Genomic DNA, 27,649 nt, shown 5'->3' with positions numbered 1-27,649 from the left:
TTAAAGATTTTTAAATTTATTTTTATTTATTTTTTAAAAGATTTTATTTATTTATTCATGAGAGACACAGAGAGAAACAGAGAGGCAGAGACACAGGCAGAGGGAGAAGCAGGCTCATGCTGGGAGCCTGACGCAGGACTCGACCCTGGGTCACCAGGATCACACCCTGGGCTGATGGTAGCACTAAACCACTGAACCACCTGGGTAGGCTCAAAAAAAAAAAAAAAAAAAAAAAGTAGGCTCCATGCCAGCATGGTGCCCAATGCAGGGCTTGAACTCATAACCCTGTAATCAAACACCTGAGCTGAGATCAAGAGTTGGACACTTAGGGCAGCCCGGGTGGCTCAGCGGTTTAGCGCCGCCTTCAGCCCAGGGCGTGATCCTGGGGACGCAGGATCGAGTCCCACGTTGGGCTCCCTGCATGGAGACTGCTTCTCCCTCTGCCTGTGTCTCTGCCTTTCTCTCTCTGTGTCTCTCATGAATAAGTAAATTTTAAAAATCTTTAAAAAAAATAAAAAGAGTCGTACACTTAATCAACTGAGCTACCCAGGAGCCTCAAACTGTATTCTTTTCCTTTCTTTTTTTTTTTTAAGACTTTATTTATTTATTCATGAGAGACAGAGACAGAGGCAGAGTCACAGGCAGAGGGAGAAGCAGGCTCCCTGCAAGGAGGCTGATATGGGACTCCATCCCAGACCCCAGGTTCATGCCCTGAGCCAAAGGCAGATACCCAACCGCTGAGCCACCCAGGCGTTCCTCCAACTGTGTTATTCTCATTGGCAGTTCCACATATAGTTGAATCTAGACCCTTGATTAGTGGTCAAAGTGTCTTCAAAAAGATTCTACTATGGGGGCACCTGGGTGGCTCAGTTGGTTAAGTGTCTGCCTTTGGCTTGGGTCCTGAGATTGAGCCCTGCATTGAGCTCCCTGCTCAGCTGGGAATCTGCTTCTCCCTCTCCTTCTGCCCCTCCCCATGCTGGCTCTCTCTCTCTCTCTCTCTCTCACTCCCTCAAATAAATAAATCTTAAAAAAAAAAAAAAAAAGTAACTATAAAAAACTGTTTTTCTTTCCCTGAAAGAAATAAGACCATTCAACTTTATCTTTTTTAATAACTATATATTGACTTACATGATATATGTACCATAATTTATCCCCTACTCATGGGCATTTAGGTTGTTTACAATTTTTGCTATTATAATGTTTCAAACACTGGTAACTGTATTTGTATAGGTAATATTCTAGTTCTGAGGATGGATGGTGAGTTCCTGAATGTTCTTTTTATTATGATCATAGCTTACACATATATAATATACTCCTTATAAATATCAAAATTAGTTCGTTAAAAAAATGTGACAATAAAATTGTTAAGCACACATTGTTCAGCAATTCCCTTAAGATAAATTCCCAGAGGGGGAATCCCTGGGTGGCTCAGTGGTTTAGCGCCTGCCTTTGGCCCAGGGTATGATCCTGGAGTCCTGGGATCGAGTCCCACGTCGGGCTCCTTGCATGGAGCCTGCTTCTCCCTCTGCCTGTGTCTCTGCCTCTCTCTCTGTGTGTGTCTTTCATGAATAAATAAATAAAATCTTTTTAAAAAATTAAAAAAAAAGATAAATTCCCAGAGGGACACCTGGGTGGCTCAGCGATTGAGCATCTGCCTTTGACTCAGGCTGTGATTCCAGAGTCCCAGGATCGAGTCCCACATCGGGCTTCCAGCAGGAAGCCTGCTTCTCCCTCTGCCTATGTCTCTGCCTCTTTCTCCCAGAGGGGCACTGGGTGGCTTAGTCGGTTAAGTGTCCAACTCTTGATCTTAGCTCAGGTCTTGATGTCAGAGTTTGAGTTCAAGCCCCATGTTGGGCTCCACAGTGGGCATAGAGACTACTTTAAAATAATAATAATAAAAATAAAATAAAAATAAATTCCTAGAACTGGAATTACTGAGTCAAAGAGAATGCATATGACTAGTTTTATTTGGCTTCCTTTTATTATGCTTCAGATATTGTGTTTTGTTTTGTTTTGAACAAACTGAAGGTCTATGGCAACCTTGCCTTGAACAAGTCTATCGACACTTTTCCAACAACATTTACTCACTTTGTGTCTCCGTGCCATATTTTGGTAATTCTTGAAGTATTTCAAAGCTTTTCATTATTATTATATTTGTTATGGTGATCTGTGATCAGTGATCTCTGATGTTATTACTGTTATTGATTTGGTGCACCACGAACTGCACCCATACAAGACAGCAGACTTGGTAAATGTTGCTGTGTTCTGACTGCTCCACTGACCAGCCGTTCCTCCATCTCCTCTGGCATCCCTTTTCCTTGAGACACAACAATATTGAAATTAGACCAATTAATAACCCTATAATGGCCTCTAAATGTTCAAGTGAGGGACAGCCCTGGTAGCTCAGAGGTTTAGTGCTGCCTTCAGCCCAGGGCCTGATCCTGGAGACCCAGGATCAAGTCCCACATCGGGCTCCCTGCATGGAGCCTACTTCTCCCTCTGTCTGTGTCTCTGTTTCTCTCTGTGTGTCTCTCATGAATAAATAAATAAAAATGTATTAAAAAAAAATGTTGGGTAGCCCTGGTGGCGGAGCAGTTTAGCGCCGCCTGCAGCCCGGGGTGTGATCCTGGAGACCCGGGATCGAGTCCCACATCTGGCTTCCGGCATGGAGCCTGCTTCTCCCTCTGCCTGTGTCTCTGCCTCTCTCTCGCTCTCTCTGAATGAATAAATAAATAAATCTTTAAAAAATAAATAAATAAAATAAATAAATTTTAAAAATGTTCAAGTGAAAGGAAGAGTTGCAGATCTCTTGCCAATTAAGCTTAGTGAGGAAGGCATGTCAAAAGGTGACAGGTCAAAAGCTAGGCCTCTTGTGCCATTCAGTTAAGTTGTAAAAGCAAAAGAAAAGTGCCCCCCCCCTTTAAGATTTATTTTTTTTTTATTTTTATTTTTTTAAGATTATTTATTTATTTACTCATGAGAGACACACACACAGAGAAGCAGAGACACAGGCAGAGGGAGAAGCAGGCTCCATGCAAGGAGCCCGACGTGGGACTCGATCCTGGGACTCCAGGATCATGCCCCAGGCTGAAGGCAGGCGTTAAACCACTGAGCCACCCAGGGATCCAAAGATTTATGTTTTTTATTTTTATTTTTTTTTATTTATGTATTTTAGAGAAAGAGAATGAGAGTACGAGCAATGGGTAGGGGCAGAGGAAGATAATCTTTCAAGCAGACTCGCCACTGACAAGGAGCCTGAGGCAGGGCTTGATCCCAGGACCCATGAGATCATGACCTAAGCCAAAATCAAGAGTCAGACACTCAACTGACTAAGCCACACAGGCACCCCAGGAAAAGTTCTTAAAGGAAATGAAAAGTGCTACTTAAGAGGCACCTGGCTGGCACAGTTGGTAGAACACGTGACTTCTGATCTCAGGGTTGTCTGAGCACCAAGTTAGGTGTACAGAGTACTTAAAAATAATAATAAATAAAATAAAAGTGCTACTCCAGTGAATGCATGGATAAGAAAGCAAAATACCCTTATCACTGATATAGAGAAAGTTTCGGTGGTTAAACAGATCAAACCAGACATAACATTACTTTAAGCCAAAGCCTAATCCAGAGCAAGGCCCTAACTCTTCAATTCTGTGAAGGTTGAGAGGTAAGGAAGGTGCAGAAGAAAAGTCTGAAGGTAGCAGAGGCAGGTTCTCGAGATTCAAAGAAAAAAGCCATCTCCATAACATAAAAGTGCAAGGTGAAACAACTAATCACTGATGTAGAAGGTGCCCCAAGTTATCCAGAAAACCTAGCTAAGATAATAAAAGTGGTTACACTAAACAACAGATTTCCATTGTACATGAAACAGACTTATATTTTAAAAATATGCCATTTAGACCTTTCATAGCTAGACAGAAGTCAATGCCTGACTCCAAAGCTTCAAATGACAGCCTGACTCTCTTGGTCAAGGACTGCAGGTGGTGTCTTTAAAGTGAAGCCAATTTACCGTTCCCAAAATCTTAGGATCCTTAACAATTATGCTAAATATACTCTGCTCTGGTCTATAAATGTAATAACAAAGCCTGGATGACAGAACATCTATTTACAACATGGTTTATTTCATTGTTTATGAAATGAACAATGAATATTTTCATTGTTGAGACCTACTGCTTAGAAAAAAAGATTTCGTTCAAAATACTGTTCATTGACAATGTACCTGGTCACCCAAGAACTCTGATGGAGATACACAATGAGATTAATGTTGTTTTCACGCCTGCTAACACAACATCCATTCTGTATTCCATGGATCAAGGAGTCATTTTGACTTTCAAGTCTCATTACTTAAGAAATACACTGTGTAAGGCTATAGCTGCCATAGATAGTGATTCCTCTGATAGATCCCGGCAAAGTAAATTGAAAACCTTCTGGAAATAATTCACCATTCTATTTTTTTTTTTATGGTTTTATTTATCCATTCATGAGAGACACAGAGAGAGAAAGTCAGAGATACAGGCAGAGGGAGAGGCAGGGAGGCCAACGTGGGACTATCCTGGGTTTCCAGGATCAGGCCCTGGGCCGAAGGCGGTGCTAAACTGCTGAGCCACCCGAGCTGCCCCTAATTCACCATTCTAGATGCCATTAAGAACATTCATAATTCATGGGAAGAGGTCAAAATAGCAACATTAATAGGAGTATGGAAGGAGCTGATTCTAACCCTCATGGATGATTTTCAGTGGAGGAAGTAATACAGATGTAGGGGCAACCTCATGAAAAAACTTTAATAGATGAGGAGTTGCTTATGGAAAAACAAAGAAAGTATCTTAAGATGGAATCTACTGCTGGTGAACATGTTGCAAAGACTGCTGAAATGCAAAGGATTTAGAACATTACATAAACTTAATTGAGTTTCTTAATTTAGATGAGAAAGCAGTGGCAAGCTTTGAGAGGATTGGGTCCAATATTGAAAGTTCTACGTAGGTAAAATGCTATCAAAGTACTTCGCATGCTACAGAGAAATCATTCATGAAAGGAAGAGTCAATTGATACAGCAGACCTCACTGCTCTTATTTTAAGAAACTGCCCCTGCCACCCTAATCAGTCAGCAGCCATCAACATGGAGGCAAGACCTTCCACCAGCAAAAAGATTATCCCTTGCTAAAAGCTCAGATGAGGGTTAGCATTTTTCAGCAATAACGTATTTTTTAATTAAGGTATATAGTCTTTTTAGACATAATGGTATTGCACTATCAATAGTCTATAGTGTAGTGTAAACATATCTTTTATATGCACTGGGAAACCAAAAAATTCATTTGACTCACTTTATTCTAATATTTGTTCTACTGTAGTGGTTTGGAACTAAACCTGCAATATCTCCAAGGTATGCCTGTATTTAAAATCCTGACATTTGAATAGTTAAAATAAAATACACAAGAAACAACAAATGTTGGCAAGGATGTAGAAAAACAGGAACCCTCTTGCACTGCTGATGGGAAAGCAAACTGGCACAGCCACTGTGGCTAACAGTATGGAAATTCCTCAGGATCCCTGGGTGGCTCAACAGTTTAGCGCCTGCCTTTAGCCTGGGGCGTGATCCTGGAGACCTGGGATCTAGTCCCACATCGGGCTCCCTGCATGGAGCCTGCTTCTCCCTCTGCCTGTGTCTCTGCCTCTTTCTCTCTGTGTCTCTCATGAATAAATAAAAATAAAATCTTAAAAAGAAAAAAAAAGGGATCCCTGGGTGGCGCAGCGGTTTGGCGCCTGCCTTTGGCCCAGGGCGCGATCCTGGAGACCTGGGATCGAATCCCACGTCGGGCTCCCGGTGCATGGAGCCTGCTTCTCCCTCTGCCTGTGTCTCTGCCTCTTTCTCTCTCTCTCTCTGTGTGTGTGACTATTATAAATTAAAAAAAAAAAAAAAAAAAAAAAAAAATTAAAAAAAAAAAAAAAAAGAAATTCCTCAAAAAGTTAAAAATAGAACTACCGTTGGATCCAGTAATTGCACTACTGCACATTTACCCCCAAAATACAAAAACACTAATTCAAGAAGATCTATGCACCCCTATGTTTATAGCAGCATTATTTATAATAGCCAACTGGAAGCAGCCCAAGCATCCATCAATAAAAATAAATGATATGCAGTGAATAAAGAATATGCATGAATAAATAATATGCAGTGCACACAAACACATTGGAATATTATTCAGCCATAAAAAGGAATGAAATCTTGACAACTGCAAGGACATGGATGGAGCCAAATAAGGCTAAGTGAAATAAGTCAGAGAAAGACAAATACCATATGATTTCACTCACATGTGGAATTTAAGAACAAAACAAATGAGCAAAGGTAAAAAAAGGAGACTGAGAGAGGCAAACCAAGAAAAAGACCCTAATTATAGAGAACTGGTGGTTACCAGAGGGGAGGTGGGGAAATTGGTAAAATAGGTGATGAGAATTAAGGAGTATACTTGTTGTGATGAGGACTGGATGATGTATGGAATTGCTGAATCACTACATTATATACCCAAAATATAATAGTGTATGTTAACTATACTGGAGTTTAAAATAAAACACAATTTTTGAAAAAGGAAAAAAAAAATAAATAAATAAAATTCTGATACTTATGGTCAGATTGCCTTCCAGAAAGGTGTACTAATTTACAATTCCTCCAATCAATAAAGTACGGTCGACACTGATTAACAAATCTTAGTAATCTTTGCTAATTGCAAATGTGAATATTCAAATTAGTAGAGTTTTTAAAAGAACTGTTCAAAGCAAAATAGCTGACCGCTAACTCATGTTACACTGATACCAGATTAATCTTCCTAATAAATAGTTGTGATCACGTCACTTTTGTCCTCCAGAACCCTCAATGATTCCTTTAAATTAGTGGTTAAAAAGCTCTGGAGTCAAACTGCAGGGTATCCCAGTTCTACCACTAACTGGCTGTGTAATCTTGGCAAGTTGTACCTCAGTTTCTCCATCTTCAAATGTAGGCAATAATGGTCCTGCTCAAAATACAGTTTAATACAGTTAACCCTTAAATAACACAGGGGTTAGGAGTGCTGACCCTCTGTGCAGTTAAAAATCTGAATATAACTTTTTACTCCCCCAAAACTTAACCATTAATAGTCTATTGTTGACTAGAAGCCTCACTGATAACATACTGTTAACATATATTTTGTATAGGTATTATATACTCCGTATTCTTACAACAAAGCCTATACTTTTCTTAGGTTTTTTTTTTTTTCCAGTATTTTTACGTTATACTGTTCATCTGTGAGTTTTTTCCAAATTGCAACAAACCTCCAAAACTTTTTCCAATATATTCAATGAAAAAATCCGTGTAAAGTAGACCCACACACTTCAAATTTGTTGTTCAAGGATCAACTGTGCATGTCAAATGTTTAGAATAAATGCTCAACTCAATAAATGTCAGTTATCTTCTTATCTCTTTCCACTATCTTACCCAGACTTTCCCCAACGTACCTTATACTTTAAGCCAAATTACTTGCTCTCGGTTTTCGTACCTTGTGCTTTTCTACCTTCATGTCCTTACTCATCCTGTTTATTCTTCTGGGGAGAGCCCTCGCCATATTTCTTCTTGTAGAAATCATACCCAACCTTTGAGGTGCCACTCATGTGCCATCTGCATGAAGATTCAGATTCACTCATGTTTGTTATCTTTCTCTGAACTATAAATGCACTTTGTGTGGTCAAACAAAACCTATGTTTTTGCCCTAGTCTTAAAGTTGTCAAAAATAAATAAATAAAGTTGTCTCCTTTCTCCTACTAGATCACAGATTCATTGAGAATAGGGTATTTTAAACATATATATCTCCTCCCTCCCCTCCATATACACTCCAGAAGAGGAAATTAATCCAGAGAGATAAACTAGCCTAAGTTCATGCAGCCAGCTGGAGGTCACACTAGAAACAGAATCCACACATCCTGAACTGGCCCAGTGCTCTTCTCATCAGAACCTGCGTCTTAAGTTACCTAAGGTCAAGGATCATGACTCACTCATTCTTTTAAGGAGCATTTAAATTAGTTAGACTGAACAGACAAAACCTCCGTTTCTTTGAAACTTCAGACCTTCATCAAATATGCAAATGTCAGCAAACCCAAACAGTTACTGTAGATATCTTGTCCAACTTAGGGAAAAACCAGGTGCCATTACATAATAAGATTTCAAAGTGTTACCTTGGGTTGAATTAGGTTTATAAAAAAGATGGCCTTTCTCCATGCTTTGAGTCAGTTATGAGAATAGCAACAGTAGTAATATGTATTGTTTCTTTCTTAGCAACATATAGTCTCCGTTGTTTGGACAGCAATTTTGACATTTTCTTCAATTTGCTTTCTACAAAGCTGATCAAAAGTGAAAAACACTACTATATTTTATCTTATGCTAAAAAAGGATTGCCACTTATACTTGATAAAAATGTTCTTCAATGACTAAATAACTCTGTAGTCTACAAAAATCCACTAATCTAAATACAACATCTATAATGAAAATTAACCAGAGTTGGATCTATTCCAAGGGTATATTTATACAGAATAACAAGGATTAGCATTGAAAACAAAGAATCAACCTTATAGAAGAAGACAGGGATCATTCCCCACCCCCCAAAGACTTCTACATTTTTTCATACCAAAACAAAACAAAACAAAACAAAACAAAAACATGTATAAGTATTTTTTTTAATTTGAAGAGTGGCAAGGTGTATCCAATAGATACTCAGGCCTAGAAAGAATGCGCCTCCGCCAGCATGTGCCGTGATCTAGTTTCTTGCGGCAGCAGCTGATCAGAGGAACACAATGCTACTTCTTTTACTGTTAAATCAGTCAAATTCCTCCACTGCTTTAGAGAACCAACTAGCTCATTTTACCTGCCTATGAACCCATTAAAGAAATCACCTTACATAAATCACAAATGTAGCTATCTTAGCAGAGAACATTCATACCAATTATAACATCCTACCTTTTCTTCCTCATGAACGAAATCTGATAAAGATTTTTAATCTTCAATCAATAATCCATAAAGGTCTGACAAGCTTCATGATCCTGGGTGAAGCGACATAATTATTTGTGTGTGAGACTGTATTTATTTACTTACTTCTCACTAGATGCACGAATAACTTCTACACAATTATATGTATTTTAACTCGTTGTAACATACGGGGCGACAAGCATTAAACTTTATTTCCTGAGAGAAGAACTTTAATTGGAGAAGTCAGAGAACCGGGTTACATCCAATCACCCGAGAGGGATTCTTTGCCATACAAGTTCTTTTTGAAGTTACAACAAACAATACTCCCTTCCTTTTCTTTTCTTCAGTTTATTTAAGTACACATTCCTACTCCATAAAAAAAATCCCTCCAACCCTCCGACCTCTCCCAACCATGCACAGTAGGCTGACATTACAGGGGCCTGGAAATAGAAATTCCCAGGCTTTCTTCGAGGTGAGTCCAGGATCGAGTCCCAGACTCTGGGATGCAAACAACTGCGGCTCGTCCCCTGCGATGGTCTTTCAGGACCACCGTTCTCCTTCCTTCCTCCCTGAACGCTGACGCGTCCGCGCTGGGGCTGGGGTGCAAGCCGGGACAGCGCGCCCGGGGCCTCCGGCAAGCGAGGCTCTCCGCAGCCTAACGTGCCCTTCCGAGGCCGCAGCGCCTGCGGCTCTTCCTTCAGCCCCGGGCGCGGCCAACCCTCGCTTCCCCAGGGCAGGGCTCAGCTCAGGTCCGCGCAACCAGCCAAATCAGGCCCGCACCGGGCCGCCCCGGCCCGCCCGCAGCAGCCCCTGGACCCCCGCCAGCGGGGCTGGGCGTGGGCCCCGGCGGCCACCGCCCCGCCAACTCGGGCTCGGGAGCAGAGAGTGCGCCCCACCCGCTACGCCGGCCCCGGACCTACCTGCAGGGGAGAGCGGGGCTCCTGGACAGCGGCCACGGGCCCGAGAGCGGGCGCGCCGGCGGCCGGAGCCCGGCCCAGGGACCCCGGGTATCCCCGGCGGGGCAGGGCGGGGAGAGACGCCGGCGGGCTGCCGCGGGCCAGCGCGGCCCGTCGCGGGGGTCGCGGGGACCTGGCTCTCCCCTCAGCACCAGTCCGCCGCCGCCGCCGCCATTTTGCCTTCCACTCGGTGTCGCCGCCGCCGCACTCCGCCGCAGGTTTCCCGGATGTGGGCATTTCCCGGCGTCGCTTGCGCGGGGGCCGAGGACTGGGGGCTTCTGTCCGCCGGGCCGCCCGCCGCCGGCAGCCAGCGCGCCGCCTGCAGCCGCCTGCAGCCGCCGCCCTGCGCGGGCGCCCTGTCCCCTGCGTGTGGGCGAGCGTCGCCCCGCGTCGCCCCGCGTCGCCCCCGCCTGGCGCGGCCCCGGTGACTCGCCGGGGTCGCGCCATCAGGCTCTCCCCTTCCGAGTCCACTCACTTCAGTCTCGCTTTTACTTGGGCTCTTTCTGTGCACGGATAGAAAAGAAGACGCGCATCTCAAAGGAGTCTGAGTCTCAGAAGGAAACGGCAGTGAGTTGCTCCGAAACCCCGCCGACGGCACTAGGATCGAGGTTTCTAGAGGCTTGGAAATGAACACTCCTTCCCGGAGTGAAGTATTCGCTGAATCCGCCGGATTAGTAGCATCTTGAGCCAGGACAGGGTAACGGCGTTTGGAGATTTCTAACCTGTCAACCGAATCGGTAGAGGGGAAGTCATTATTGCCATAATGGGCATAACAGTGACTGCCGGAGAGGTTTTATTTCTTGCCAACTTGAATTAGAAGTTGGGGATGGGGGGATGCCTGGGTGGCTCAGTGGCTGAGCGTCTGCCTTCGGCTCAGGGCCTAATCCTGGGGTCCTGAGATCGAGTCCTGCGTCAGCTCCCAGTAGGAGCCTGCTTCCCCCTCTACCTATTGCTCTGCCTCTCTCTGTGTGTCTCTCATGAATAAATAAATAAATCTTAAAAAAAAAAAAAAGACGTTTAGGATGGGATCATTGGATTTATGATGTTTGAAAGTACCGCCTACCCTTTGTAAAGAGCGCCTTTGCCCAATCTGCCTCTATAAAATATATAGTTAGTAATCTCAAACATCTTTTTTTCTTCTTCTTCTTTTTTTCTTCTTAAAGATTATATTTTTTAAGTAATCTCTACACCCAGCATGGGGCTGGAACTCACCACCTGGAGACCAAGAGTCACAGGTTCCTCCACCAACCCAGCCAGCCAGGAGCCCCTCAAACATCTTTCTTCTGCAGGAGACTAACTATAAAAACTTTATTAAAGACTTCTTTTTCAGGTTGTTAAATTAATTACTGGCCATTGTATCCTGAAGTTCAATTTTTTTTTTTTAATTTTTATTTATTTATGATAGTCACAGAGAGACAGAGAGAAAGGCAGAGACATAGGCAGAGGGAGAAGCAGGCTCCATGCACCGGGAGCCCGACGTGGGATTCGATCCCGGGTCTCCAGGATCACGCCCTGGGCCAAAGGCAAGCGCCAAACCAGGGATCCCTGTATCCTGAAGTTCAAATGTGAAAACCTCTTAAAAGATTCCATTCCAGGAGCACTTGGTTGAAATTCTGTAAGCACAAGCACAGAGATTGTAGAAGATACAGTGTATGACCCAAGGTGGGTCACATAATAGCCCTGGGGCTTTCATCAACTGCAGGACTAATCTAATATATTCACAGGCCTGCTTGCCCTTTCCAGAAGGATTATATATCTGAGAAAGCATACCTGCCCTCCCCCACATCTTGTGACCTCTGTCACCATCCTGGGAACTTCTTAAGCTCTTCACTTCTAAGCCTCCATAAACTAACTGTTCTGGGGAAATTTCCTAGATAATTCAAGGAGCTCAGTGAATTGCTCTATCTGGGACTAGGAGTTTTAACTCCAAGGAAGCAGGGGGAGAGAAGAGCAGGAATGATCAGGAAATATGAAGCAATCCCCAAGATGAAAAGCAGCTGAGACTGGTGTGGAGGTGGAGGTGAAGGAGCAGGGAAATGCTTACTAAGGCTGCTGGATGTCTCTGGCAAGACCTACACTGCATTTGAAGGGCTTTCTATTGGGAAAACCCTAGTTTCAACCTATTCGACTTTTCAATGCTTCATGGAAATGGGGATTTGGGGTTTAATTTTGCTTTTATTATCAGATACAGGGGCCAAATTTAATGCTTGGTGACTGTAGGAATAAGGGCAGGACACATGGAAGAAGTCTGAAGAGCAATGTGGCCCTGAAAACCTAAGTCCTCCCAGTAACTGAATCTTAAGGGAAAGCTCTAGACTATGAGCAGCCCACACTTAAGGGGTAAAGAATTACATTCTACCTCTTTTTTGGGCAGAGAATTTACATAAATTAGTTGGAATTCTGAGATTTGTCTCTTCTCTATTAATTTTTAAACTTTCATATCAGGGACGCCTGGGTGGCTCAGCAGTTGAATGTCTGCCTTCGGCCCAGGGCGTGATCCTGGCGTCCTGGGATGGAGTCCCGCATCAGGGTCCCTGCATGGAGCCTGCTTCTCCTTCCACCTGTCTCTGCCTCTCTCTCTGTGTGTCTCTCATGAATAAATAAATAAAATCTTTAAAACAAACAAAATTCATATCAGTGTGGATTCATGGATATTTAGTTAATATTTTATTTATTTTGTTGACCAAATTGCTTTGGCCACTGGGAACACTTCCAGTTGAATTGGCTTGTGTCCCTTTGACATACCCCTCCCCTCCCATTCTTATGGGCTTTTAAAATTGTTTTTTAAAACAACTCCCTGAGGCGGCACCTGGATGGCTAAGGCAGTTAAGCCTGACTCTTGATCTCAGCTCAGCTGATTTCAAAGTTATGAATTGAACCACTGCACTCGGCTTCATGCTGGGTGTTGGAGCTTACTTAAAAGAATAAATAAATAAAAGAACTTCCTTACTTTCCGACAGGATAAGATGTTTCAAGCTATCTTATATATTCCCTGTGCCTCCAAGAAATCCTTGTTCCTTTAATTGGGGAATGGTTATTAGAAACTACATCTGGGTCTAGGTATGCTTGTTACAACTGGAGTATCATTGGTTGTGGACATCTATTTCTAAGAAATTTTAAAATTCAACTTTTTTTTTTTTTTTAAGATTTTATTCGCTTATTCATGAGAGACAGAGACATAGACAGAGGGAGAAGCAGGCTCCCCTCAGGGAGCCTGGTGTGGGACCCGATCCCCGAACCCTAGGATCACACCCCAAGCCAAAAGCAGAGCCCAACTGCTGAGCCATCCAGGGGTCCCTAAAATTTAACTTCATTTCATACTCTAAAGGGATAAAAATCTGTTTTGATGAGCTGCAGCTATTATTTTACAGTCTAGTATTAATTACTTTGGCTTCTTAGGTACTTGGCATGCACAAAAATTTATTTTTGACAGGTAATACATTTCTATTGACTTTGTTAGGCTTGTCTGTCAGCTCTTGTCCCCTAATGTCTAGTTATGAGAGTCTGGAACTAAACATTAGTTGATTAAAAAAAAAATTTTTTTTCTACCTGACCAGCTATATGGTCAGGTCATTCTACTTCTACCTTCTCATCTCCCCCCTGTGTCTCTGCCTCTCTCTCATGAATAAATAAATAAAATCTTTAAAAAATATATAAAATAAAATAATGTTTTCAAATACTATGAAATGGAAGTGTCACAAAGGACAAGAATTTTTCAAATATGCAAAATTTTTGATGGGAGAGCTACAGCCAGATGTTTCCCCCTAGCAGCTTTGTGAACAAGATAAATGGGGCAGAATGTCAATAAATAAATTAGGTTGGTTTATAAAGATCTCAAGAACTGTAGTCAAATACCGATGATTCATGTGTCACTGATAATTGGGAGGACTCAAGTGGGCCTAAGCACTTCAGTACATATATCTCCTAAACAAAGGGGTGAGAGCGTAGATCATGCTGTGGAATTCTGAAGATGATCAGTTTCTGCTGACAACATCCAAAGGAGATTGTTAGTTCTTTCCTCTACAGAAATAAGATTTGTTTTTGTAGAACAGGGATTGACCTATGGTAAGGATCAAAATCATCTGCATTAACTCAACACTAGGGGTAGTATAAAATACTACATGTGTGAAAAAGGCAAAGGGTTTAAGTTCAACTAGTCAGCAGTCTAACTGAATAAATGTCAGAATAGTTAAAATAAGCTGAGACAGTGTGACAAAGGAATATTTTACCAAGAACCAGGATGGTACGATTTCTTACATCAACTCTGAGGGAGACAGACACCACCTGGGGAAGTGTTCATTTTGGAGGTCACACTTTAATGACTGTCTTTAGGAAAGGGGAGTATCTTTTCAAGGGAAAACAAGATTGTGAGGTTAGTTCAGATTAGTTTACACTGATTCAGTGTTTACTATGGATCACTGTATTAAACACTGTTAACAGAACACTAAAAAATGGGCCCAGTTTGTGTGGTCCAGTAGAGACAAGCTGCTTAATACAGCTGTTAGCACAGCACAGGCTCTACACAATGGGCTTTTGAAGCAGAGTACAATTTAGCCCAGATTGTGAGAGGCTAGGGAAGGCTTTCTGGAGAAAATGACACCTAAAGGGAGTTTGGAATTTAGTTATAGAAGGGCAAGAAACACTGGGAAGAAAACTTTATCCTTAGAAACCATTGAAGGGATTAAGCTATGATATGTAGTTCTAAGTATTTGAATATGTAATGGATTAAATTTTTTTGTGGCTCCCAAAGAAGACAACAAATGAAAGCAAATTTCAGTTCAGAATATGAAAATTAATTTAGTGAAACCTTATAGTAAAGCACCCCAACATAATGCAAATTTAGTAAACTGATTGGTGATTGGGTATCTCACAGTAGGTTCACATAATAATTTCATTAACCCACAATAACATGATTCTACTTTTTTATGGGATTGTTTTAGATCCCATTCATATACTAAAACCCTGCCATAATGCTTTATCAATAAGAGCTGTCCAAGTGAGGAAAAGCTGCATTGGAAAATAGGAAAGTTGATCACAGTATATTTTCAAGTATAGGTTGGATGATAATTTGTTGGGAATGCTGTAGACGTGATGGTTAAATTTGGGTTAGAGATGCTCTCCAAGGTACCTTCCACCTCTGTGATCCTACAGCCCTCAAACTATTTGATAGTTTTGTGAATAAAAGCAGTGATACCAAACTGCATGGTAAATTTATAAATTAGGGTTTTATTTATACTACATAAAGCTTATGTTTCTTATTAAATCTGGCATAACTCATCAATTGATTAGAAATGTAACACTATTCTATTTTTTTTTTTAAGATTTTATTTATTTATTATTCATGAGAGACACACAGAGAGAGGAGAGACACAGGCAGAGGGAGAAGCAGGCTCCATGTAGGGAGCCTGATGTGGGGCTTGATCCCAAGTCTCCAGGATCACGCCCTGGGCCAAAAGCAGACGGCCAACCGCTGAGCCACCCAGGGATCCCCGAAATTTAACACTATTCAAATGTATTTACGTTTACTCATGGTTACAAATACTATTAAAGCAAAGCAAAACTTCAAACCCGAAACTTGTTTGCAGCCCAAGTTAGTATTCTAAGCCTACACATCTGGCTCCTTCCCTCTACCAATTATTTACTATAACAATCTAGGAAAGTTGTATGTATTGCCACTGGAAACTGAGAAGGGTGGTAACAACATATATGAATCCTTCAAGCTTTGCAGCAGATGAAGGAGGCACAACAAGTTTGCCACTCACTGTACTTGAAAAATGTGCTACCTAGGAGCTAGTCTTCCAGGAGTGAGATCAACTCATAGCCCACTCAGAGCCTGCTGAATGGAATGGGAGGATGCCTGGAAGGTAAAGAAACGGACACGGAAGCTTAGGCTGCAGCAAGACATTCATATGAAGGGAAATTAGTCAAAGGAAAATTAATAGCTATGTTTTTATTATGGAAATCATGTGATTACTGCTGGGGAATGTATATCCATAAATATAACATGATATATTTCATTTTAATAAATCATATATACGTTGATGGACAGAAAAGGAAATGAAAAGGCTATGGTCTCTGAGATTATAAGTACTTAAAATTTTTGACTTTTTTCTGTAATGAGTTACTTTTGTAATAACAGAAAGTCTTAAAACTTAGTCTCAGCAATAAAACCATAAACAGATTAAAAATTCCTATGGCAACATTTTCTTTCCATCTCGGATTCTTTGGAATTCAAGTTACTAAATTTATTAAATATTTTTGAGTCGGGCAGCCCAGGTGGTTCAGCAGTTTAGCGCTACTTTCAGCCAAGGGCCTGATCCTGGAGACTCGGGATCGAGTCCCACCGTCAGGCTGCCTGCATGGGGCCTGCTTCTCCGTCTGCCTATGTCTCTCTCTCTCTCTCATATGAATAAATAAAATCTTAAAAATAAATAAATATTTTTCAGTCAAATATATATTAAAAAAAACAGAGTGCATATATGTATTCCATTTAAAATGTTGACAAAAAACCCCAAACCAAACCTCCCCGAAGTAAGATGTCATAAAAAAATCGAAAGGATTTATTAGGACAGAAAAATGAAACCTTACCATAATTATTATCAACGGAATCATAAAGTAAATGAATGCACGCTTTAATAGCAGAATAGCAGTGATCTGTCATTAAGGTCTTCACATTCAGTAACATATTTAACTTTGGAAAGACAATGGCACAAAACTGTCTTTAAGCACTACATATTAACCTCAAACGAATGTAACATTGTGTCAATTATACTCAAAAACCCTAACTCAAATGTTAGGTTATCATTAACATTGTAGATAAGGACAAAGACAGCAAAATTCTTTACTCTTACAACATCAGCATACTAGTCTCATTTATGTTATGTATCAAATTGTAGTTTGGAAGCCAGCTTACTTATTAATACCAAATTCTATTTTATTGCACAATGTCCAGTTCAGCAATTTTGAATTATGTTGTGAAATGAAATAAAAGCAAAAACCCTTAGGAAAAATGTAGTTGTGTCTAAGCAGTTGACAGAATTTTGTTCAAATCTGACTCTAATAGAGGAACCTGTCCAAACACTTTCCTTTAAAAAAAAAAAACCTTTAAAAAAATGTGAACACTACAAAACTTGTCATTTTTCTTGAACTCAATTCTTTATGAAGTTTATTAAACTTATTAAGGAAATAAGGTGTGGAAAGATTAAAGAAAATATCTGTAATAAAAAGGATAAACATTAACATTGGCTAGTGCCAATGGGGGTGGGCGGGTAAGATTCCCCCATACTGTTATAAAACGGAGAGAAAGTCCCACAACATCAAAAATGAAAAGCAGGTTCCGTGAGAAAAACCTGTTTGAAGATGGTATATACATCAGCAAAAAGATGCCTCTGATATTCTTCCACAGATTCCAGTTCTCTTGACAGGAGTCCTCTATCTGACTCTGCAACTATGAAGAGAACATTCAACCGACAAAAGCCAAAACAGAGCATCGACATTAACAATAGTTTACTGAAGCTTCCTCCGCAAATTTCGCATTTCCCAAAAACTTGCATAGAAGTTGTAATTCTAAAGGCTAACAATATGCTTTACCTGAAATCTTGTGATTATAGTATTTTCATGAAAAAAGTTGTCTAGTAACATAAATGGCTTCAGAATCAGTTCCACAGACAAGACAAGGACCTAAAACATCCAAACTGTTCACAGACAAAGTCCTGCTGGGAAGTAAGCTTGTGATTTCGATACGGTCTTTTGCAGGATCATTGCTGAGCCAGGAGCTTATAAGAGACTGGTGAACATTAGCCTGGTTACTAATGCTGTGAGACAAAAAAGTACTATTTCTTCCTCCTGTGAGAAAAAAAGAGAAGGGGAACACATCTTAACACTAATTTTATGTTCGTAAACATCTGAAATTCTATGGATATTTTTAAAAGGCTAGGATTGAAACTTAATTCTCAGAATAACAGGGTGATGATTCCATTATCACACATCACCATTTTTTAAAAAAAGATTTTATTTATTTATTCATAAGAGACACAAAGAGAGAGGGAGAGACATAGGCAGAGGGAGAAGCAGGCTTCTTGTAGGGAGCCTGATGTGGGACCCGATCCCAAGACCCTGGGATCATGACCTGAGCCAAAGGCAGACGTTCAACCACTGAGCCACTCAGGTGCCCCCACACATCATCATTTTTGACCAAATGCTTATTTAGTTAAATACTCAAATTTCCATGGGATCCTATGGATATCAAATTTGAAGTCTTAAAGCAAAGTAGGAGATTTTGACCATCTTTCTGGTGATTCTTTAATGGAAAGTCTCAGAAAGGTATCATGAAGTTAGCTGTGCAAAGTTAGCCAGCTTATGGCATTTGTAGTCATCTGCAGTATAGCAGTAAGCAGCTGACAGATTTCAAACCCTACAATACTAGAATTTACCCTAAGGCGGGAGAATGGAAACATTTTATCATTCTTTAATGTTAAAAAATCTGAGAATTTCTAATGTAGTATTTAAAACTAAAACAAAATTATACACATGAATCTTCATTAAATCCTTTTACCTTGGTTAAACAGTGATGATTTTTCAGGTACATCTGTGGAGGCATCCCAATGCCAGAGGGATCCATCCTCAGAACAAGTAAATAGATGATCTGGGTTGGATGGGTGAAAGTGAACTTCCCACACTAAAAGATAAGAACCAAGATGCCAATTCTTTTTTTTTTCCCCCAAGAAGCTAATTCTTGTGCAGATTAGTTGAACAAACTTTAAAACCCTGTCTTCAGGGATCATCTTCATTAGCCTTCATCTTACTTTCAAACTCCATGTCTGATAAAAACCAAAGGCTTCAGAATTAAAGACAAGAAGATGTAATATAATTCTCCAAATCGCTATAACACATAGATTGGATAAAGAAGTCAAGTAAATCTACTTGTGTATTAGGCCAGCAAGTCAATGAAAATAAATGCTAACCATTTGACCTATTACATTTTTTTTAATGGAAAAGTATGAGAATGGGAGAATTCCTAAAATATTTTTTTCAATTGGTAAGTTTCCTTATTTTCAATTCCTGTGTCATTAACACATGAAGGTTATGTTACTGGAAAAAGAGAGAAAAAAACCCATAAAAGTAACATACAAATGGATTTCTAAGCAGCAGTTCAATTTTGCTTCCTGCCAAGTTTCTGGATACTTCTGGTATATATTACAGAAAGAGCAACTAGCTCCTAGCCAACTAAAACCTAAATGCTCCCAGAACCTGGACTCAGTTTCAGATGGAGGGCTTTTAAGAATCCAATCTGGGACTGAGGATCCTTCAAGTTCTAAACTTTAAGGGAACTTTGTGTTTGTCAAGACAAATGGGAGCCAATGACTGGCCAAGACACCTTAGGAGGTTCTCTGCAGCACACAAGTAAGTACACAGGTAGTCTGTGAACAAGGGTTCTCTGATTCTGCATTAGAACCTTAAAGAGGGGATCCCTGGGTGGCACAGCGGTTTGGCGCCTGCCTTTGGCCCAGGGCGCGATCCTGGAGACCCGGGATCGAATCCCACGTCGGGCTCCCGGTGCATGGAGCCTGCTTCTCCCTCTGCCTGTGTCTCTGCCTCTCTCTCTATCTCTCTGTGACTATCGTAAATAAATAAAAATTAAAAAAAAAAAAATTTAAAAAAAAAAAAAGAACCTTAAAGAGGCAGCATAGAATGTGCCCAGGACATAGCATAGAAAGTAACAGAAGGCACATGCTTGCAAGTGGGCAATTTATTCTGACAGTTACCACAATTAAGCATCATACCACAAAACATTAAAAGGTCACCTTCCTCAGGAGGAGAACTTTGGGCAAATCCCTATATAAAATATATTCATGCTGTTTCATTTTTAAAAAGTGAAAGAGAATAGCCTGTAGAGCCGTAAGCAGACTATATAAACCAAGATTCTTAATTTATTTTCAAAGTAGAAAACAAACCTCCATACTAAAACATCTTATTTCATTTCTAGCTAAGTGTCAGAATGAATCAAAACAATAAAATACAATCTGTTACATTTGTATTGCTTAGCAATACAGGCTGGCAGTTAAAAAGGGGCTGGAAGAAGAGATCTGAAAGTTTGTAATTCTACTATCACTACCAACATCAGGTTCCAAGAGGACATATTCTATTTCTTTTTACTCCTTTTTTCCCCCTGGGTTGGTTATAACTAGAAGAGGCAAAAAAATTTCTATCATTTTATTTGCTTCTTAAATATAATCTTAAAAATCATTTATCTTTCCAAGGTAATAATGTGAAACTTAAACTAAGAAATTAAAATGCTGGTATGCTTCTGCTTTTGTACTTTTATTCAAGCAGGGCTTAATATAAACTTCTCTTAAGTCAGAATTTAAAATTGTAATTCAGTCATGATATCAACAATAGTGGTAAAATGAAAAATATGTCTAGTCAAAAAAATCCCCACCAAAATCAAAAGATGAACAAAAAAGGGACAAGATCCTATATATACTGTTGTTTAAAAAAAAGAGTACAATAATAAATTGAGGAACACATAGATTGGCAAATATTAACAATGATAGCCTGCATTTAAGTGGGAAAAGGGCATCCTCTTATATGGAGTATGGCAATATAAACTTATGTATAATATTTTTATGTATTTTTATGTATAAAGTTTGATAACATGTATCAGAGCTTTAAAACTATACAAATATTTTAGCTTACGAATTCTACTTCAAAAAAATTATCCGAAGAAAAGCACATAAAGATGAACATGTAAGGATAATTAATCACTGTGGTTTTGGATAGAATAAAGAAACATACCGAATAAGTTGTCAAATAAAAAGGGATTAGTTATTATACATTTACATAATTCAGCCAAAACCTACAACATAAAATGATCCATATGTCTTATTATGGAAAGCTGCTTATAATACATCATATTACCACCCAACAAAAAAGACTTGTGTATCTCCACAGCACTTACTTTCAGCTTCATGAGCCTTCAGCAGAGACACAGGCATAGTACCCTGTCTAACATCCCAAATACTCAGCATTCCATCCTGGCCACCAGTAGCTACAACATGCTGCTGGTTGGGATGTCTATCAACACAGTGGAGGGGCACTCGGTCACCAGTCCTTTTATAGGAGATATAATGACATCAAACATGTTGTGAAGTATGATTTATCTTTGCATAATCCATGAAACATATTTCACTCTAGCAACTAAATAACTTTGTGGCTGGAGCTATTGGCTGAACTTAAATCATGTCAAAAAATTGGGTGCATTAAATATATTTCTAAATATTAAAATTTTGCAATGGAATTAAAGCCAAAGTTATTCTCTCTTCAATTTGGAGACATAAGGAGCACGATAATCTGATGGTAAGATGTGCAAACATATTTCCATTTCTTGGCATTTAAAAAACTTTATGTACAACTAAACAGCATATTCTTTATTTCTTACCTGACTTAATATTTTGCCTATATAATTACTTTTTCACTTTGACAAATTCTATATTCTTTTTTTTCTATATTCTTATTAGAGAAAATTGCACACATAAAATTTTCTGCTCAGAAAAAATATCTTGGATTGTATTTTTATCCCAATCACATCAGGAGTGCATTGTATCAGTAGAATCATTTGCTGAGCAAAATTAAATTCCCCATTAAATAATATAACTTTCAAGAGATACAGGCTCTGAATCAATATGACAAATATTTTAGTAAATATGCAGCAGAGCAGTACCAAGCTCATCAAATTATACTTGCTTTACCAAATTTAATCAGGGATCATTCTCTTCAAATGCAATTAAAATACAATATGGTTTAAAATCAGTTGTTATAAAAAATTGAACAAATTAATTGTTCACTACTAAAATTACAAATGAAAACTTACAGTGATAATATCTGAGAAGGCTCATTTCCTTGTTTTCTGAAATCCCATATTTTTAACTGCCCAATTGAATTTACTGTAAGAATCTCAGGAGTTCGAAGGAAGGTTACAGCATGGAGTGTACTGCTATCTGCATTGTCTACAAATTAAGAAAACAGTAGTGTGTGTTAATGAGTCCTGTTTTCCCATTAAATTCCTTTTTTAAAAAATATTTTATTTATTTATTCATGAGAGAGACATAAGCAGAGGGAGAAGCAGGCTCCCTATGGGGAGCCGGATGTGGGACTGGATCCCAGGCCCCTGAGCTCAGGACCTGAGCCAAAGGCAGACACACTCAACCACAGAGCCACCCAGACGCCCCTCCACAAAATTCTTAATTTGCATTCCTTCTACTGATTGAAATATTACAAGTGAACTTTTAAATAAGTCAGTTTAATTTCTATAGAAAAATGCACAGGAATATATCTGTTAAAATGGACTCTCCTTTGATAGAAAAATTATCACTTACAGAACAGCTGTTTTCCAAACAGAGGGCTGAGTTTTCACATATTTCTCTATTTCCACTTACGACTATTACCCTCCAATGCTGAGACAGCTATTTAAGTTCCTCTATTTCCAGTTTTTTATCTCCCGCTAGTGCTTAACCCAGAACCTCCCAACCTCAGTGCTCCCTATATAGCTTATTCGAAACTTGTATCATTTGGCTGACTTATCTCAAATCTCTTCATCATTAGGGGCACCTGGCTGGCTCAGCTGATAGGGCATGCAACTCTTGATCTTAGGGTTCTAAGTTCAAGCCCCATGTTGGGTGTAGAGATTATTTAAAAATAAAATCTTAAGGGGCGCATGGGTGGCTCAGTTGGTTAAATGTCTGCTTTCGGCTCAGGTCATACATGATCCAGGGCCTTGGGATCGAGCCCCATGTTGGGATCCTTGATCAGTGGGGAGCCTCCTTCTCCTCCCTCTGCCTCTTCCCCTTCTGGTGCTTGCGCTCACTCTCTCCTCTCTCTCAGATAAATGAAAATGGAATCTTTAAAAAAATAAAATCTTAGAAAAAAAATCTCTTCATCTTTAGCCTCATTAACTCTCTTCTCCATGAAGTCCTTCTGGACTGGTATACTGGTCCTTTACCTTTATCTAGAGGGTTTTTTTTTAAAGATTTTATTTATTCATGAGAGACACACAGGCAGAGACACAGGCAGAGGGAGAAGCAGGCTCCTCGCAAGGAGCCCAATGTGGGACTCGATCTCATGACCAGGATCACGTCCTGAGCCAAAGGCAGATGCTCAACCACTGAGCCACTCAGGCATCCCTACCTAGAGGGTTTAAGCTTAATATCACATAATTTAGCATCTAGCCTTTTGTTTTGTGACACTGCTCTAAACTCCAGGCAATGGTCCTTAATCGTTAAATAAGTGTTCTTCAGAATTAAAAAGAATAACAAACAACACAAAAAATGGATCCATGGGCTCAATCCACAGAGGTTTGATTCAGGAGGTCTAGGGTGGTGGATCATTAAAACTATTGTCAGGCAAGTCTGACAATGTGAAGCATAGTTAAGAACTACTAGACTAGAATAATCCTTCCAAAACATCACAGGCATCCCCCTGCCTCAAGTTTCAATGGCTCCTTAGTTGCCCACCTAACAAAATGTAACCTCTGTGGTTGTGAACTGGACTCTTCAAAACCTGGCCCCAATTTAATTTTCAAGCTTATCTGTCCCCTCTCCTATGTAAATATCTAAAACTATACTTCTGGGGATCCCTGGGTGGCGCAGCGGCTTAGTGCCTGCCTTTGGCCCAGGGCGTGATCCTGGAGACCTGGGATCGAATCCCACGTCGGGCTCCCGGTGCATGGAGCCTGCTTCTCCCTCTGCCTATGTCTCTGCCTCTCTCTCTCTCTCTGTGACTATCATAGATAAAATAAATAAATAAATAAATAAATAAATAAATAAATAAATAAATAAATAAATAATTTAAAACTATACTTCTTGTCATTCTCTGAATGGACTTATCCTGCCTCCATTTTATTCCTTTTGTTTGGTGTGCCATCTTTTAGAATTATTTGTGGTCCAGAACCTAGTTTAAATTAATTGCTTCTTGCTCCTCAATTCTTCCATTATCCTCTCCAGTAAAAAAAAAAAAAAAAAAAAAAAAATCAAACAGCTTTTCTTTTGTCGTCACTCATTCCTACATGTCTTATCAACATTTGTCTTGTAAAGGCTCCTACTTTGTATATTTTCACATCCTTCAAACACTTAGCATTACATTTGCTTAACATCTGGTAGGTGTTCAATTATGTGATAACAAAAGAAATATATTTTGCTTACCTATGGTTCTCACAGCCTCCTTGTGATCAGCTCTAAAGAGATTTATTCGACCATCTTCTCCAACTGTGACAATTTCTGGGCTGTTGCACACAACACCCGTGCATGGCGCACTGCTATAGGAAGGACTTCCCGGGCCTGTGTGGTAGTGAGCTGCTGTCCACTGCTGGCTGACTGACAGAGTCTAGGTTTCCAGAATGACGATATGATTAAACAAAGCAAAGCCCTAAAAACTAGCACTTTTCCCTGAATAAAGAGTATTTTAAAATCCTGGCCCACACCCTTCTAGAAAAAGAGTAACTCTCTCCTTTTTCCTTTGTATTTCTGGGCACTAAAGCCTAGAAACTACTTCCATCAAAGTTCTGTATACACTGGATTCGATGAAAAAAGAAATCCTATTAATATCTCAAACTTTAAAAATATTTTATTTAAATTCAATTTGCCAACATATAACATCCAGTACTCACCCCCTCAAGTGCCCTCCTTAGTGCCCGTCACCTAGTTACCCTATCTCCTCACCCACCTTCCCTTCTGTAACCCTTTGTTTCCCAGAGGTAGAATAATATCTCAAACTTATCTCAAAGAAATGATTGAGGTATCAGATAGTTGTATGTTCAAAAGCTACTCTAAATGCTTAAGGGAATTAGCCTACAACTAAGAAATAAATCTTTTTATTTTATTTTATTTATTTGATACACAGAGAGAGTAAGCACAAACAGGGGGAGTGGCAGATAGAGGGAGAGGGAGAAGCAGGCTCCCCGCTGGGCAGGGAGCCTAAGCCCCATGTGGGGCTCCATCACAGGACCCTGGGTTCATGACTTGGGCCAAAGACAGATGCTTAATTGACTGAACCACCCAGACACCCCAAATCTCCAGTGTTTTCTAAGTGAAACCATTAAAAAAAAATACTTAAGAGGATTTAGGTCTTACATTTACTAGGCATGCCTATTAGGAAGATGACCTTTATGAACCCAAAAATCTATATAAGCACTCTTTTCCAGCAACTTAAAAGTGTTACTACAAATGGGGCTACTTTAAAGGACTGCCTTACCATTGTGCTCTGAAGGTCAGTACTTGGGTTTTTATTTTTTTTAGTACTTGAGTTTTTAATACAAAAGAAAGGCATTAGAAAAAATGTCAAGTCTTCATATTATGCATCCTCTCTTCTAACTAAAAACAAAGTTCTATTCAAAGAAGCAAATAAACAGCTGTCCCTGTTTTCTCGCGTGATACACAAGCTAGAAGGTGCTCTTTCTTTGAAAGATCAAAACAAGAACTTAGAAGAGAAAATTACAAGAAAATTACTTGCCAGAAAACTATATTGATAGCTCTGGACTAAAAGAATTTAAGAGATATCTAATTTCAATAAAAGCTCACATAAACCCAGTTGAGAATTAATCTACTGAAGGATAGGTAATATGATGCCTCCTCCCTCCGTATTTTGAGAGTATGAAACTTATCTGTGTCGTTATTATGTACAGTCCGGTTTAGGCCCTCCTAAAAATAAAATATAAATTCAGTTTTCAAGCAAAAATTCTTTACCTGGTTATTCGGATGGTGAAGGAAAACTGTTACACATCCTGTTGATGAAGCAGCTACAATTCTTTCCTGGTCAAAAAACTGAATAGAAAATTCTTGCTTGTTATAGATTCAGAAATATCTATAGAGAGGAAGCCCATTTGTTTAACTCAATTAGTAGTATGACAATTTTAAAATGCAAAGAGCCTATAAATAAATAAAGCAAATAAATAAGCAAATAAAATGTGAAGCAAATAAATAAGCAAATAAAATGTGATGATGGATCTGAATATTCAAAACCACTACACAAATAAAAGAATTGTCATGAAGAATAAATAATTTTTCCCCCTAAACTCCTTCACCTAGAACTGATTTAATTTGGACTACTACCATAGAGGTTTAGAAAATAATCATTCTCAGGGTTATGCAGCTTTCTATAGAAGAAACTACAGGGACTCTGAAGTCCTACAGACCAGGATTTGAAAACTTAATACCATTCCCCTCACTTTACTGGCTTTGAGACATTGGCCTCTCTAGGCCTTTGGCAAATCTTTAAAATGGAGGAGCTAATCCCCACTTGGAAGGTTGTTATAAGAATTCAAAAAGCAAAATCATGGTAAGTGCCTTGCACAGCATTTGTCCCATAGTGACATAAAACACCTGATTCACAAGCACGTGATGAAAATTATGTTTCCTAAAGCTCCCCAAATGGTGTCTGCCGCACAGTAGATAGCCAACTAGTTAAACAAACAAACCAATCAGAATTTTAAAAACTGTGATTAAATGCCCCTCTCCAGTTCTGATTCTGCCATTAAGTTTTTGCTACATAATGTTACCAAATCATAACCTTAGAGAACTCAGTTTCCTGTAAACCGGGATGAGATTAGACAAACTTTAAGGTCCTTTGCACCCCTAGATATACTACCCTCAGTTTTTTTAAAAGTTAGCTGTTGGATGTTACACAGACTTACTTGTAAATCCATTACATCACCATGGTGTTTGATATCACACAGTAACTGATGGTCTCCTTCAAACCCTCCATCGGAGTCCAAGTTCCCAAAATCTCCAATAGACCACAGTGAAACATAATTTTCCTGCAAGGCAGAAAAGTTTTCTCTTGACATGAACTATACATCAAACTCTCGAACATTCCTAAGATCCCGTATTGCCTTCAAGCAACCTTGCTTGAAAAGCATCTCAGATAACTGGAAGGTGGCAACTTTTTTTTCTTTTTTAAGATTTATTTATTTATTCATGAGAGACACACACAGTGAGAGGCAGAGACATAGGCAGTGGGAGAAGCAGGCTCCATGCAGGGAGCCCCATGTGGGACTCGATCCAGGATCCCGGGATCATGCCCTGAGCCGAAGGCAGACGCTCAACTGCTGAGCCACCCACGCGTCCCTGGAAGGTGGTAACTTAAAACACAACGAGACTCGAGGCTCAGGCACATCAACGACGGCCTCCGAGGTACGGGACAATCGAACCTGACACGGGGACCTCGGGGGACGAGGATGGCGAGGAGCGAAGAGGCGCGCGGCGCGCTGACCGCCAGCAGCGCGGTTCCAGAATTAAGGGAGGGAGCAGGAGCTGCCCATCCGGCAGCGGAGGTACCTCATTGTCCCAAGAGCCCGCAGCGAAGGTATCCGCGGTCTGCAGGCTCCCGGCAGGTACAGGTCGCCAGCGGGTTTTGCTGATTTTCTGAGACACAAACTTTGCATAAATATCCTCCATGGCAGAAGCAACCGGGCGGGGAGGCAGCAGCGGAGCGCGCGCCTCGGAGTCCCGCCCCTTCCCGCGGAGTCCTGATTGGGCAGGACGTTACCAGACGGACGGTGGCTGCGGAGAGCCAATTCTCGTCCTTCCGCAGTTCGGGTACCATCAACCCCCGAGCCGGAGGAGGTTAGGGAGCCCTTGCTGCCTGCGGTGGCTCTGAACAGTCTGCAAAGTCAGTATAGGAACACTGAAACGGTGCATTTGTGCAATAATTGTACAATATAAAA

General features: G+C 40.2%; 3 protein-coding genes across 5 annotated transcripts in view; 1 reads left to right on the top strand and 2 right to left on the bottom strand.

Annotated features, from left to right (window-relative positions):
• LATS1 (large tumor suppressor kinase 1) overlaps positions 1 to 10,038 on the bottom strand; it is a 50,372-nt gene extending 40,334 nt beyond the window's left edge. For 2 of the 3 annotated variants that reach the window (XR_011994083.1, XM_025997990.2), the window contains exon 1: positions 9,901 to 10,038. The gene's annotated coding sequence lies outside the window, so the exon portion shown is untranslated. Of the gene's footprint in view, positions 1 to 8,971; positions 9,055 to 9,900 lie in introns of all 3 variants that reach the window. The other variant, XM_025997991.2, reaches the window with a different exon arrangement.
• LOC140597824 (uncharacterized) lies at positions 9,393 to 12,568 on the top strand. Its single transcript, XM_072748116.1, has 3 exons — positions 9,393 to 9,452; positions 9,620 to 10,503; positions 12,382 to 12,568. The coding sequence occupies exons 1-2, from the start codon at positions 9,393 to 9,395 to the stop codon at positions 10,451 to 10,453; spliced, it is 894 nt and encodes a 297-aa protein (XP_072604217.1). The 3' UTR covers positions 10,454 to 10,503; positions 12,382 to 12,568.
• A 3,900-nt stretch (positions 12,569 to 16,468) lies between these two features.
• On the bottom strand, positions 16,469 to 27,447 carry NUP43 (nucleoporin 43). Its single transcript, XM_025997994.2, has 8 exons — positions 27,261 to 27,447; positions 26,618 to 26,740; positions 25,671 to 25,748; positions 24,132 to 24,312; positions 21,806 to 21,941; positions 20,894 to 21,045; positions 18,491 to 18,613; positions 16,469 to 17,781 (listed from the first exon to the last, which is right to left on the bottom strand). Exons 1-8 carry the CDS (start codon positions 27,378 to 27,380, stop codon positions 17,552 to 17,554), a joined length of 1,143 nt encoding a protein of 380 aa, XP_025853779.1. The 5' UTR covers positions 27,381 to 27,447; the 3' UTR covers positions 16,469 to 17,551.
• Between the last annotated feature and the right edge of the window lie 202 nt (positions 27,448 to 27,649).

This window comes from Vulpes vulpes, chromosome 1, assembly GCF_048418805.1.
Source record: "Vulpes vulpes isolate BD-2025 chromosome 1, VulVul3, whole genome shotgun sequence".
Classification (NCBI taxonomy): Eukaryota; Metazoa; Chordata; class Mammalia; order Carnivora; family Canidae; genus Vulpes; species Vulpes vulpes.
This window is presented reverse-complemented; position numbering and strand designations above follow the sequence as displayed.